Source organism: Nerophis ophidion, linkage group LG13 (assembly GCF_033978795.1).
Source record: "Nerophis ophidion isolate RoL-2023_Sa linkage group LG13, RoL_Noph_v1.0, whole genome shotgun sequence".
NCBI classification, from domain to species: domain Eukaryota; kingdom Metazoa; phylum Chordata; class Actinopteri; order Syngnathiformes; family Syngnathidae; genus Nerophis; species Nerophis ophidion.
Genome location: NC_084623.1, coordinates 3065736 through 3080994, shown reverse-complemented (window position 1 = coordinate 3080994; position 15259 = coordinate 3065736). Strand labels below are relative to the sequence as shown.

The 15259-nt window shown below is 39.2% G+C and overlaps 1 protein-coding gene across 3 annotated transcripts in view; it reads left to right on the top strand.

The window, feature by feature from the left end:
• LOC133564116 (radixin-like) overlaps positions 1-15259 on the top strand; it is a 33427-nt gene that overhangs the window by 7178 nt on the left and 10990 nt on the right. For 2 of the 3 annotated variants that reach the window (XM_061918242.1, XM_061918241.1), the window contains exons 3-6: positions 11101-11184; positions 13324-13419; positions 13619-13741; positions 13840-13991. In XM_061918242.1, the coding sequence (XP_061774226.1) occupies positions 11101-11184; positions 13324-13419; positions 13619-13741; positions 13840-13991 (455 nt within the window). Of the gene's footprint in view, positions 1-11100; positions 11185-13323; positions 13420-13618; positions 13742-13839; positions 13992-15259 lie in introns of those variants that run through there. The other variant, XM_061918243.1, reaches the window with a different exon arrangement.

Sequence of the window (15259 nt, the reverse complement as noted above, 5' to 3'; positions counted from 1 at the left end):
TAAACACAACAGAACAAATACCCAGAATCCCTTAACTCTTCCGGGACGGTACAATATACGCCCCCCCCCACCCGCCCACCTCAACCTCCCCATGCTCTCTCAGGGAGAGCATGTCCCAAATTCCAAGCTACTGTTTTGAGGCATTAAAAAAAAAATGCACCTTGTGACTTCAATAATAAATATGGCAGTGCCATGTTGGCATTTTTTTCCATAACTTGAGTTGATTTATTTTGGAAAACCTTGTCCCATTGTTTAATGCATCCAGCGGGGCATCACAACAGAATTAGGCATAATAATGTGTTCATTCCACAACTGTATATACCGGTATCGGTAATGAAGACTTGGGACAATATCAGGATATCAGCAAAAAAGCCATTATCGGACATCTCTAATATTCATACTCCTGCTGCTGTACTGGCCTAAGATGCTCGTTTTTTCCCATGGAAATATGTTTGTGTCGAGGTGTGAAACACGGAGGTGTGTGTGTGTGTGTGTGTGTGTGTGTGTGTGAGTTGAAATTAGGCTGGCAGTTGGCGATAAAAGTTCAAATGAGCGTGTCTTCTTCTGGACGCCACAACACATTATGTAACTTGACTTTTTTTACATGTAAAAAAACAACAACACATTTTGAAGGTGTGGCGGCTAATATTTTGCCACGGTGCATCGCCACAATCATTTACGTGAGGGGGAAACCCTACAGCTGAAATTTCCTGCCACTAATTGTGCAGAAAATAGTTATTTTCAGGTTTCTCTGTTTACATTTTCACACGTTGCACTATTTTCTTACATATTCATTATTTTTTAAGAGCTTATTGTTCAGTCTTCAATGTGATTTTACTATTTTGCTGACATTATTTGAGTGTTTTCCATGCTTGTGACATTTCCTTTCTGCCTTGATAGCTGGGGGATTATAATCAGAGGAAGTTACATTTCAAATGAAATATGTTTTTCTCCTGTTCCTTATTTTCTATAGGTCATAAAAATTTCATTAATTGTCAATATTGACTGATATTAAAGACATATATCGTGATACAGTTTTCAGCCGTATGCCAGCTCTAAGTTCTGCAGCCTTCACTGACTACCTTCTCTTTGCTAGGGCCAAACATGAGTGAGAAACAAGGTGGTCAGGGTGGGTGTGTGTGGAGAAAGCGTCACAGAAAGCGAGAAGGAGAGAGAAGCACTTTGTTCACCTTCCCATGGACGTGTGAGGAAGTGTGTTTGTGTGTCCAGGAGTGAGACGTGTGAGCACGGAGGGGATAAGAGTGGAAATTAGGCTGGTTGTTGTCAATAAATGTTACAATGAGCGTCATACACTGTCTTCTTCTGGACTTTAATTTGTTTACTAATTCTTAAGGTTTGGCGGCTAATATTTTGCAACGGCGCATCGCTGCGATGATTTACATGAAGGGGAAACCCTACAGCTGTAAATTCCTGCCACTAAACCTGCAGAAAATAGTTCTTCTCAGGGTTCTCTGTTTACAAGTTCACACCTTGCACTATTTCATTACACTTCGGGAAGCATTTATTACACATTCTTTATTTTTTAAGAGCTTATTGTTCAGTCTTCAATGTGATTTTACTAATTTGTTGACATTATTTGAGTGTTTTCCATGCTTGTGGTGACATTTCCTTCCTGCCTTGATAGCTGGGGGATTATAATCAGAGGAAGTTACATTTCAAATGAAATATATTTTTCCCCTGCTCCTTATTTTCTAGAGGTCATAAAAATATCAATAATTATCAATATTGACTGATATCAAACACATATATCGTGATACAGTTTTCAGCCGTATACCATCTCAATGTTCTGCAGCCTTCACTGACTACCTTCTCTTTGCTAGGGCCAAACATGAGTGAGAAACAAGGTGGTCAGGGTGGGTGTGTGTGGAGAAAGCGTCACACAAAGCCTGAAGGAGAGAGAGAGGAACTTTGTTCACCTTGGACACCCAAGCTGCCTTAAGGGGAACTCCCACTCTGGTTACATTATATCCCTGACCTCACACACACACACACACACACACACACACACGACGCCCTTTCACTACCCACGCTGTGTATTGTGTAGCTACGCCTGTGAAAAACATGTCTGCTAGCTCGTTAGCCACGTAGCAGCCGACAAACCCCCCGCCCCCCAAGGGCCGTAAAGTCCTGGTCTTTGTTGGCCCTTCTTGTCTCCTGCAACAGCGAGTCCGCACCACGGCGCCCCCCCTCAGGTGGCCTTTTAATGGCGTCCCCCTGGCGGGATGTTGAAAGGCAGTTAGACACACATGAATGTGCTGGCCTTGTCCCCGCTTATCTTTATCTCCTCTTTCATTTGATAAAAGCCTGCAACACAACGCCTGGCACAGAAGCAACTTGATCGTTTCCTCTTCACCTGATGGGAAAATAATAAGAGCTGCGGTGTGTTGCGACATCCCATAATAATATCACCTTTTTATTCGCCCCTGGGTGAGTTAGTTAGTGTTTGCGTGCTTTTCAGTAGATGTCCTACATTACTGATCCATATTGCACATGTTGATCGTCCCCTTGGGACCAACAACTTCCACACTATTTGGGTGTTGTTCTGCCACCAGTTGAATAGCGGACTGGGCTTTTAGACCGGTGCGCTCTATAGTCTGGAAAACCAGGGTATTTAAAACCCTGGTTTACCACACTAGAGCCCACCGGTGATAAGCCCAGCCCACTAAATCAGGACTATTCAACTGGTGGCCGAGCAACTTCCAAATAGTCTCCATGAAACCATTCCAAACAAGGGTTGATCAAGTATTCAGTCCACCCGCCACCCTGCGGGGAGCATCTGTGAGGCCTATGTGTCACAGAAGAAGACTACTCATTATCGACCCTGAAAAAAACCCTCAAAATCGGGATAATCTGACTTGTAACAGCGACCGGACAACAAAGTATGAATGTTTTGTAAATTGCTGACTTTTATATTTCCATTCGTGCTCATTTTGCTTTGACTGTTCAACTCTGGCCAGCAAAACTTAAATCCATGTAGAGCTGAATTTGACCAGAAAAGGGCGCTAAATCTACACCTTAGGTTTAATCGTGTTAAACCACGCGTGTAATGTTACTTGTGCGCGTTTAACACAAAACCTTCCATTTTATTTATTTAACATACACAAAGTACTGTTATAATTTTGCAATGTTTATATTTTCGGTCTTACAATCCCAAATAAAGGAAGACTTATAAAGAAATACAAGTAAGGAAGAAAAATAACTCAAAAGAAGGAACATCAATCATCAACTAAACTTGGTAACTATCTGTCTACCTGCGCACGCTGAAAACGTTTATTCTGTCCTTCCAGAGGAGCAAAGGAACTAAATTTGGTCCTGCCTAGATGAACCACTTTATTTGTTGCGGCAAACGACACAACAGTACCATCGTCCCTGGCGAGCGTGTCACACAACCAGTCCTCTGTTTGCCCAGTCTCCGTACCAGCTGATATTTGACACAGACCCGCATATCCCCATATAGCTGCCCGGGATATGCCTGTACATTATTCTTTGATTTTGGACCTCCGGAATCAGCATGTCCTAATCCACTTGTGTCAACAAGATGAAATGAAGTCTGAAAACCTTGAACAGGTTGACTTCTTTAGGACCTTGCAAAGTTTGAAATACCGTCCGCCCTAACACGGAATATTTTATTTCAAATGTAAACCAAATGCTTTAAGTTGTGTTTTTGCATGACTTCCTGTCCGACACTAGCAGATTTTGGCTAAATTGAAGGGATTTGTAGCGGCGTCGGACAGAAACAGAAGCTTTGCGTGTCTTTAGTGCTGAAATGCAGAATGGCAACGGCATGTTGCTGACGTTCTGGGTGCGGTGGAAATTTGGCTTGAATAAAAACAGAAAGAGTTCTCCGCCTGGTGTGTGCCAGGCCGTGGCCGTTTGGCATTCAGTGGACTTCTGGAGTAAGGCTGCTGGCCTGGACAGCATACCCCTTGAGGTCCTAAAGAAGTGTGGTCTCGACAACATCTTGCTTGAGTTCTGCAAGTTTGCCTGGCTAGGCAACAAGCTACCTGACCTGTGGTCTCTCTCCAAAATATTCCAAATCTGGAGATGTCTTGAAACCAGACAAGTACCAGGGCATCAGCCTGACTTGCAATGTGGAACGGCAACGGCATGTTGCTGACGTTCCGGGTGCGGTGGAAACGGATACATTTGGCTTGAGTAAAAATGGAAAGAGTCCGCTGCCTGACGTGTGCTGGTTCCTCGGCTGTTTGGTATTCAGTGGAAATCTGGGCTAAGGTTGCTGTGCTGGACGGCATGTCTCCCGAGGTCTTAAAGAAGTGTGGTTTCGACAATATCTTGCTTGAGTTCTTCAAGTTTGCTTTGCTAGGCAACAAGCTACTTGACCTGTGGTTTCTTTCCAAAATAATCCAAATCTGGAGACGTCTTGAAACCAGACAAGTACCGAGTCATCTGCCTGACTTGTAATGTGGAACGGCAACGGCATGTTGCTGATGTTCCGGGTGCGGTGGAAACGGATACATTTGACTTGAGTAAAAATGGAAAGAGTCCGCTGCCTGACGTGTGCCGGTTCGTTGGCTGTTTGGCATTCAGTGGAAATCTGGCCTAAGGTTGCTGGGTTGGACGGCATGTCTCCCGAGGTCCTAAAGAAGTGTGGTTTCGACAATATCTTGCTTGAGTTCTGCAAGTTTGCCTTGCTAGGCAACAAGCTACTTGACCTGTGGTCTATTTCCAAAATAATCCAAATCTGTAGATGTCTTGAAACCAGACAAGTACCAGGGCATCTGCCTGACTTGTAATGTGGAACGGCAACGGCATGTTGCTGACGTTCTGGGTGCGGTGGAAACGGATACATTTGGCTTGAGTAAAAATGGAAAGAGTCCGCTGCCTGATGTGTGCTGGTTCCTCGGCTGTTTGGTATTCAGTGGAAATCTGGGCTAAGGTTGCTGTGCTGGACGGCATGTCTCCCGAGGTCTTAAAGAAGTGTGGTTTCGACAATATCTTGCTTGAGTTCTGCAAGTTTGCTTTGCTAGGCAACAAGCTACTTGACCTGTGGTTTCTTTCCAAAATAATCCAAATCTGGAGACGTCTTGAAACCAGGGCATCTGCCTGACTTGTAATGTGGAACGGCAACGGCATGTTGCTGATGTTCCGGGTGCGGTGGAAACGGATACATTTGACTTGAGTAAAAATGGAAAGAGTCCGCTGCCTGACGTGTGCCGGTTCGTTGGCTGTTTGGCATTCAGTGGAAATCTGGCCTAAGGTTGCTGGGTTGGACGGCATGTCTCCCGAGGTCCTAAAGAAGTGTGGTTTCGACAATATCTTGCTTGAGTTCTGCAAGTTTGCCTTGCTAGGCAACAAGCTACTTGACCTGTGGTCTATTTCCAAAATAATCCAAATCTGTAGATGTCTTGAAACCAGACAAGTACCAGGGCATCTGCCTGACTTGTAATGTGGAACGGCAACGGCATGTTGCTGACGTTCTGGGTGCGGTGGAAACGGATACATTTGGCTTGAGTAAAAATGGAAAGAGTCCGCTGCCTGATGTGTGCTGGTTCCTCGGCTGTTTGGTATTCAGTGGAAATCTGGGCTAAGGTTGCTGTGCTGGACGGCATGTCTCCCGAGGTCTTAAAGAAGTGTGGTTTCGACAATATCTTGCTTGAGTTCTGCAAGTTTGCTTTGCTAGGCAACAAGCTACTTGACCTGTGGTTTCTTTCCAAAATAATCCAAATCTGGAGACGTCTTGAAACCAGGGCATCTGCCTGACTTGTAATGTGGAACGGCAACGGCATGTTGCTGATGTTCCGGGTGCGGTGGAAACGGATACATTTGACTTGAGTAAAAATGGAAAGAGTCCGCTGCCTGATGTGTGCTGGTTCCTCGGCTGTTTGGCATTCAGTGGAAATCCGGGCTGTGGTTGCTGGGTTGGACGGCATATCTCCTGAGGTCCTAAAGAGGTGTGGTCTCGACAACAGCTTGCTTGAGGTCTGCAAGTTTGCCTTGCTAGGCAACAAGCTACCTGACCTGTGGTCTCTCTTCAAAATAATCCAAATCTGGAGACCTCTTGAAACCAGACAACTACCGAGGCATCAACCTGACTTGTATCGCTGCTAAACTCCAGAACCGCATTCTTTTTCAATCTTGTTTTTGTATCATGGCCGCTGTTGCCCTCCAAGCCTGTTAAGCAGCTTAGCAGCAAGGTGCTTTTAATGATGGCTGTCTGAGTGCGGACTGCTACACACAAACAGAGTCACCGGGTGGTCCTAATGTCTCCAGAAGGACTCGCTGCAGCAACTCTACGTATGACACACGCCTTGTATCCTATCCACAACCTTGTGGAACCACCCACTTTGTAGTCTTTCTCCCATGCTGTCACTCCTCACTCTTTCCTCGCTAACTCATTAGACAATCTGGATAATCCTGACGGACATCCTCATCCCGTCTGTCCGAGTCTCTGGGACGCCCGACAAGCTCTTTCACCGCCGTCATCCAGATTAAGGACGAGTGTTCGAAGAACTGTCCCGCATTGACCGTTGGGGAAATGAATGATCCTTCAACGGCATTCAGCTTTCTCCTGCAGTCACACATTCGGAGTCCAAGCAGTTTGCTCATTAAAGACCTGCACCTGAAACTACCGCAAAGTCCGGACTATAAGCCGTTACTTTTTTCTTACACTTTGAACCATGCGGTTTATAACACGGTGCGGCTAATTTATGGACTCTTCTTTGCTAACGACCATCATGTGAATACCTTTCAAAAAACCAAGAATACACACTGAAAAGTTGTGTTGTTGTTTGTGCTATGGCGCCATCTTTTGGACAAGTTTGCTTACTGCAACGTGCCGGAAGTAGAAGTGTCATTCCTACTCGTATGGGTTCTTCATTCGTCACTCCAAGCTACGTTTGTAAGGTTTACAATATAACTTAAAGCATTCATACCTACTAAACCTTCTCATGTGTGATGTCTGTAAGATTGTATATTTGTGCGTGCTATGGTAATGTAATCAAGCGTCATTAGCTATTATGCTTACGGGATTACAAGTGTCTGTGTTAGTATTATTAACTTACAACGGCATTCTTTATGTATGGTTTCACTTTCACAAATTCCTCAGTAAATTCTCCAAAACGTCATTGTGAAGTTATTGAGTCTGTTTAGCTGATTGGAGAGCTAGCTTGTTCAGCTCGTGGGTCCAGGACCATGACTTCTGTTTTGTTTGATCATCCGTTTTACAGCCCTGTTACAGTCCCCGTTTTGGTAACAATTAAGGTATGTAAATAAACATTTAGAGAATATGTCTATGTAAATAAGTCATTTCAAAAGGTTTATATCTGCGACTTCTAGTCTGGTGCGACTAATACATGAAATGTTGATTTTTTATTGTAAAATGTAGTGTCTTCTGCTCTATAAAACAGGGTATCTTAGTGTTAGCATTCCACCAGGCGTTACTTATGTAATTGACGACACTGATGCAGATCTGGGGGTGCTTTAAATTGACTCTGCAGCGCCACCTGCAGTGGTAGAGTGCGAGTTACGTATCCTGCCGGTGAGAAACGAAGAATTACGCGTGTGGAACAAAAAGTGCCAAAAGTTTAAACTGGAAGACATTTGTTTTTCTACTTGCAAATGCTTACTTACCTTTTTCTTCAAAGTAAAACTTTAAAAAATAACTTATTTCTCACAATGTTGCGTTTTAAAAAAAAAAAAAAAATTATGCAATTATTTTCATTAAATATTTAAATTTAATTTTATAAAATTGTACAAATTTTGTCTTGTATTTTTTCCCCAAAAAATATTCCTAAAAATTCTTGTATGACAACTTTTTCTCACAATATTGCATCTTTTTATTGAAATTACTTTTTTTTGCAATATATTTGATTTTCATCATGTAAAATGGCGTACTTTACTCTTAAAATTATACATTTTTAAATATTTACGCACAATTCTAGTAAAATAACTCGTTTCGCTCAATACCAATAACATGTTTTCTTTTGTGTGTTTGTGGAACAATTTTTGTGTGTTTTTGGAGTTTTGGCAGTAAGTTCACTCCATAACATAATACAAATCATCTCAGCGCGGGTGCGTGCGTGCGGGCTGGTACTCTCAGACCAGGAAGAGGGCGAGATCAAATAAAAAGTTAAAGAATTGACATTTTACATCTTGACGATTAGTGATTGGTTCATGACTTTGAAGTTATTATTAAAAATATTGGTGTCAAAGAATAATAGTTACTGTGTGCTAGAGGTCATCCTCACATTGCAAGCACAGACTAACAGGAAGAGCTTCCTGGCGCCCCCCCCCCCCCCCCCCCCCACACACACACACACACACACATTCAAGTATTCTTTGTTTGCTACCGTGGAAACCTTATCAACAAGCTGCAGTGAAGCATACACACATAGTGACCTTGAATTAAGGCAACATATGGCCACGCTCACACACACACACACACACACACACACACACACACACACACACACACACACACAGGAAACAAAACGAGTATGACAGTTGACACGTATCTAAGCACGGTGTATCTGGGAGTCGATACTGCTCCCCAACGATACCAAATTTTAGTACTTTTGTGTGTGTTAATAAATCTCCTTATTAATAAATTATTATCAATTTGGTTAAATAAGTAATTTATTGAATACTGATTAATAAATATTGTTTTTGATAATAAAGTATTTTTTCTTGCAACATTCTAAAAGTTTCATGATCACATTTCTGAGTCTCATTTGCAAGTATTAAGTTGCAATTACAAGGCCAAGAAGGTAGAGTACACTTGATGGTGTTTTGTTGTGTCCTAAAAAGTGTTAGTCCTGCAAGTAATGTGCGTGTTACACACCAGCGGTTAGATTGTAACGTGCATCTTAGTTGTAGTTTTCATGAACACATTTGCAGGCGTTGAAACCGCCAAAGCTAACCAGTAGCATGTCAATAGCGAAGCCAATGTATGTTAGCATCAAACTACTGCATTTTTTTTGGTAGATTCGTTGTTATCAAGAATCTATTTTATGAAATAATAGTTTGTTGTTTTTGTTTGAAATGTTTTAAATGAAAATCCAGATCGAAAACAAATAAGTAATATTGATATCATTATTTATAGTGGGATGTAAAAATTGAATTTACAGCCTAATTGCTTTTTTTTTTCTTTTTTTTGTTGATTGAGTCATAATTTTGGAGAATGAATTTAAAAAAAAAATTGTACTACTATTTTTTTTTTTTAGGAAAAATGTTTTGTATTGAAAAACAAAAAACAACTATTTTGGTACTTGGGTGCTCAAAAAAAAAAAAACATTCACATCCAAATAACAATTTTAATTTCTTTCGATTCTTCCTCGATTCATAATTTTCAAAAATGAATTAACATTTTTTTTTTATTGATTGTTTTTTTAAGAAAAATGTTTTGTTTTAAAAACATGAAACAACTATTATTGACATTATTATTATTATTCATACTGTGGTGTGCAAATCATGATTTTTATTTATTCCCATTCTTAATTGATTCATAATTTTAAAAAGATTAAAAATATATATATATATTTTTTATTTTATTTTTTTAATAATGTTTTGGATTAAAAACATGAAACAATTAAAGTGATATAATAATAATAATAATTATTATTATTATTATTATTATTATTATTGATTGCGGTGCTAATTGCGGTGTTTTTCACATTTTTTTTTTTTTTTTTTCTCAGAATGTTTTAGGTAAAAATGATTATTATTATTATTTATATTGTTGCTTTTATTCATTTTTTGTTGAATGTGAATGTCTTTTGAATTGTTTTGTACATTTCTCTCCTAATTGTTGGATTGCTTTGTGTTTATTAGGTTGATGAACATGTGAATGTTATAAATAGCATTTTAAAGACCGACTTATATAATTCATACATTAATTAATTTTTCATTTTTTAGTATTTGACTTTCATCATGTAAAATGACATACTTTTTTCTTCGAATATATATATTTTTAAATATTTACACACAATTCTTGTAAAATGATTTGTTTCTCACAATATTGCATTTTTCTAAAAAACAAACAAAAATGTATTTTTTTTTTCTCACGACATTACCAACATTTTTTCTGACCCCCTCCCCCACCAAAAAAAAAAAAACAGAAAATGATTAAAGCATTGTGTGTTACAGCCTTATTGCATAGTGGAATAAATTCATGTTTGTCCTGATGTACACACAATTCCCCATAACGACAGTGTACACATGCATGTGTGGCATCAGTATTCACTTTTATGTTACAGCCTTACTACAAAATCAAATAAATTATTTTTTCCCCTCAAAATTGTACACACAACACCTCATAATGACAACGTAAATATTTTTTTTTAAATAATTTTGGCAAATTTCTTCCATCCATCCATCCATTTTCTACTGCTTATTCCCTTTTGGGGTTGCGGGGGGCGCTGGCGCCTATCTCAGCTACAATCGGGCGGAAGACGGGGTACACCCAGGACAAGTCGCCACCTCATCGCAGGGCCAACACAGATAGACAGACAACATTCACACTCACATTCACACACTAGGGACCATTTAGTGTTGCCAATCAACCTATCCCCAGGTGCATGTCTTTGGAGGTGGGAGGGGCCTATCCCCAGGTGCATGTCTTTGGAGGTGGGAGGGGCTTATTCCCAGGTGCATGTCTTTGGAGGTGGGAGGAAGCCGGAGTACCCGGAGGGAACCCACACATTCACGGGGAGAACATGCAAACTCCACACAGAAAGATCCCGAGCCTGGATTTGAACCCAGGACTGCAGGACCTTCGTGTTGTGCGGCAGACGCACTAACCCCTCTGCCACCGTGAAGGCAAATTTCTCAAAAATAAAAACGTCAAAATCCCTTTTCCCACGTTTTATGTTACAGCTTTATTAGAAAATGGAATACATTTATTTTTTTCCTCAAAATTCTACACGCAATGCCCTATAATAAAAATATGAAAACGTTTTCATCAGAGTTTTTTGCAAAATTATTTAAAATAAAAAAATACTACATCACAACCTTTTGTAACCTGTCTTTAAAATGAGTTTTTTGTCATCTATGTAGCAAATAATGATATTACAAGAATGCTTTTGAATTGAATTATTGCTTCTTCTTTTTTTTGTGGCGCAGACGAACGTCCGCGTTACCACCATGGATGCTGAGCTGGAGTTTGCCATCCAGCCCAACACCACAGGCAAGCAGCTCTTTGACCAGGTGAGACACACACACACACACACACACACACACACACACACACACACACACACACACACACACACACACACACACACACACACACACACACACAACCAAGTGCTTTTCTCCCCCCAAAAATCCCTCTGAGTCATCCTTTGTTGTTCCTTGCACACTGGATATGTGTGCCAGTAGGTTCTTGGTCGGGTCTGGGCGGCTTCTGGTTCTGTCCAACACAGGACCCACAAAGACCTCTTTGTGTCTTCCTGTGTGCGGCTTTCTGCATTGTTACGCTTTCAATCAAAGGTTTCAACAAGGAAAGACAACAAGTGTGTGTGTGTGTGTGCGTGTGCGTGCGTGTGTGCGTGCGTGCGTGTGCATGTGCGTGTGTGTGTGTGTGATAAAGCAGCCAGATCGCAGGTTAGCAGACGTCGGGGTAACAATATGTGTGTTGCATAAAGGCCTATTGTTAAAGATGGTATCAGTTTTCTCTTAAGACTACAACAGCTAGGCTTTTCTTACAAGGAATGTTGACATTGACCACTCAATGACCGACAATTAGCCACCTTTTCCTTTCTAGGACATCAGAATGTGGTGGACCACTCTAATGGTCCGTAGACTAGAAGGAAGTTTCAGTATTTACGGAGTCCTCCTGTTGCTGTAAACAACTCTGCTCTGTATTCTAGTGCACTTTTGCAAAAGTCACATGGACTTTCTAGTTGGACGTTTTTATTTATTCAAATTTTTGTTTCCCTAAAATCTCAACTTTTATCTCAAATTTCTGCACTGAAATATTGTTCTACAATATAACTCACTTTTCCATCCATCCATCCATTTTCTACCGCGTATTCCCTTTCGGGGTCGCAGGGGGCGCTGGCGCCTATCTCAGCTAAATACATAAATAAATAATAATAATAATATATTTGACTGTAATCTTGTAAAATGGCGTACTTTTTTCTTAAAATTAAAATTTTAATATATTTGACTTTCATCTTGTTAAATGACATACTTTAGTCTTGTACATTTGTTTTTTTTCTTCTCAATATTCCCCAAAAATATTGTATGGCAATTTTTGTTTTCACAGTATTAAAAAAAATGTGCTAACTTTTTTTTTTGTATTTGACTTTCATGTAAACGGACATATGTTTTTTTTTCTGAAGATGAAAACTTTTTTCTAAAAATAAAAAAATAAAAAAAAATTTTTTTTTTCATAATATATTTTACTTTCATCTTGTTAAATTACATACTTTTGTCTTGTGCATATATAAAAAAAATGGTCAATATTCCCAAAAATATTGTTTGACAACTTTTTGTCACAATATATGACTTTCATTGTTAATTTCACTGATTGTTATTTATTACTTCGGTACTCCTGTCTTGCTCTGTATATTGTACAGTATTTGCATTTTGTACTTCTATAGTGTTTTGTATATTGTACAGAATTGCTTATTATTTTTATTGGATAGTAGTCTGTTTATTTCAATTGTTAGTTTTTCCTTTATTACCTCTTATGTCATTTATTTCACCCCATATTTGTTCCCACTACCGCACCTTAAGTTGGAGTCTTTAATCTCCTTATATGCAAATATAATGACAATAAAGTTCATTCTATTCTATTCTATTCATGTTAAATGACGTACTTTTTTCTGAAAATGAAAAATTTTTCTAAAAAAAAAAAAAAGTTGTATTTTTTCATAATATATTTGACTTTAATCTTGTTAAATTACATATGTTTGTCTCGTACATTTATTTATTTTTTCTCAATATTCCCCAAAAATATTGAATGACAACTTTTTGTCACAATATTTAAAAAAAAAATGAAATGACTTTTTGTTAGTATTTGACTTTTATGTAAAATGACATACATTTTTCTTAAAATGAAAACTTTTTTTCTAAAAAAAAAAAAAGTTTTTTTTTCATAATATATTTGACTTTAATCTTGTTGAATTACATAATTGTGTCTTGTAAATGTATTTATTTTATCTCAATATTCCTAAAAAATATTGTATGACAATTCTTCTCACAATATTAGTCTTTTTTTTTTTTTTTTTTTTTTAAATAAAGTTTTTTTTAAGTATTTGACTTGAATTATGTAAAATGGCGAACTTTTTTTCTTCAAATATATTTTTTCAATATTGCCCCCCCTTTGTGTCCCCGCAGGTGGTGAAGACGGTGGGCCTGAGGGAGGTGTGGTTCTTCGGCCTGCAGTACACCGACAGCAAAGGCTACGTGACGTGGCTGAAGCTCAACAAGAAGGTGAGGTCCGCCCGGGTCCGAGCCACCCTGGGGGCGGGACGTCACCCTGGGGGCGGGACGTCACCCTGGGGGCGGGACGTCACCCTGGGGGCGGGACGTCACCCTGGGGGCGCGACGTCACCCTGGGGGCGGGAAGTCACCCTGGGGGCGCGACGTCACCCTGGGGGCGCGACGTCACCTGTGGTGTGGGTCTGTCCAGGTGACGCAGCAGGACGTGAAGAAGGAGAACCCTCTGCAGTTCAAGTTCAGGGCCAAGTTCTTTCCGGAGGACGTGTCCGAGGAACTCATCCAGGAGGTCACGCAGAGGCTCTTCTTCCTGCAGGTGCCACGCCACATCGCCCGGGGAAGGAAGGCGTAAGGAAGGCGTAAAGAACTGTGTGTGTGTGTGTGTGTGTGTGTGTGTGTGTGTGTGTTTTGCAGGTGAAGGAGGCCATACTGAACGACGAGAACTACTGCCCCCCTGAGAGCGCCGTGCTCCTGGCCTCCTACGCCGTGCAGTCCAAGTACGGAGACCACAGCAAAGAGCTCCACAAGCTGGGCTACCTGGCTGCGGACCGCCTGTTGCCGCAAAGGTGCGCTCCCTCTCTCCTCAATAGTCCTCCCTTTTGTCTCCCTCTTCTTTTGAAAGAAACAAATGAATACAAATGATGAGCTGCCACTTTTTTCCTACACTTTGAACCCTGCGGCCTATAAAAGGGTGCGGCTCATTTATGGATTTTTCTTTGCTTACGACCATAACACAAATGGTTTTCAACAACAACTAAAAAAAGGCGTGTTACCGTTTTCGCTATGGCACCGTTTTTGGAAGAGTTTGCTCATTTTCAAACATTTCAAGAGGAAATAGAAATGTCATTCCGTCTTCTAGCCGTCCATAGCGTTCTACTCGTAAAAATTGTTTTAAAACATTTTTCTAAAAAAAAAAGATTTATTTTTCGTAATATATTTGACTTTAATCTTGCTAAATTACATAATTGTCAATATTCCTAAAAATGTTTGTATGACAACTTTATCTCACAATATATCTATATTTTTATTTTTATTTTTTCATAATATATTTGACTTTAATCTTGTAGAATTTCATAATTTTGTTTTGTAAAATTTTTTTTTTCTCAGAATATTCCCCCCAAAATTTTACGACTTCTTTTTCCCAACATTACAACTTTTTGTCACAACATATCTGACTTCCATCATGTAAAACGGCATACTTAAAATCACACCATTCTTGAAAAATTACTTATTTCTCACATTATTGCATTTGTCTAAAAAAATACTTGTTTTCTCACAATATTTGTAAGATTTTTTTTCTTGAAAAAAAAACAGTTTTTTTAATAACATATTTGACTTGAATATTTCTATTATTGTTCCTCTTTATTTTTATTTTTATGCTTATTTTTTTCTTTCCTATTTTTATTTCTATTTTTAAATTATTGTTCCTCTTTCTCGTTATTCATATGCTTTTCAATTTTTTTTCCTTTTTCCTGATTTTGTTTATATACTCTTCTATTTTTACCTCTATTTCTGTTCTTTAAATATTATTTTTCTTATTTTATTTCTGTGCTTTTATATTTTTTCCTCTTCCTTGTTGTGTATTTGTTCTGTTTTCTCTTTCTTACCTTTATTTAAATATTTTTCTATGATTTTTGTCTCATTTTTATTTCTATGCATTTCTATTATTGTTCCTCTTTATTTTTATTTTTATGCTTTCTTAATTTTCCTTTTGGTTTTCTATTATTCTTCTCTTTCTTATTTTTCTGTTCCTTTCTATAATCTTCCTCTTTCTGAGACAAAGTCACTCTTTTCTTTTCTTTGGAACAAACGTCTTGTTAGCGTTAGCATTAGT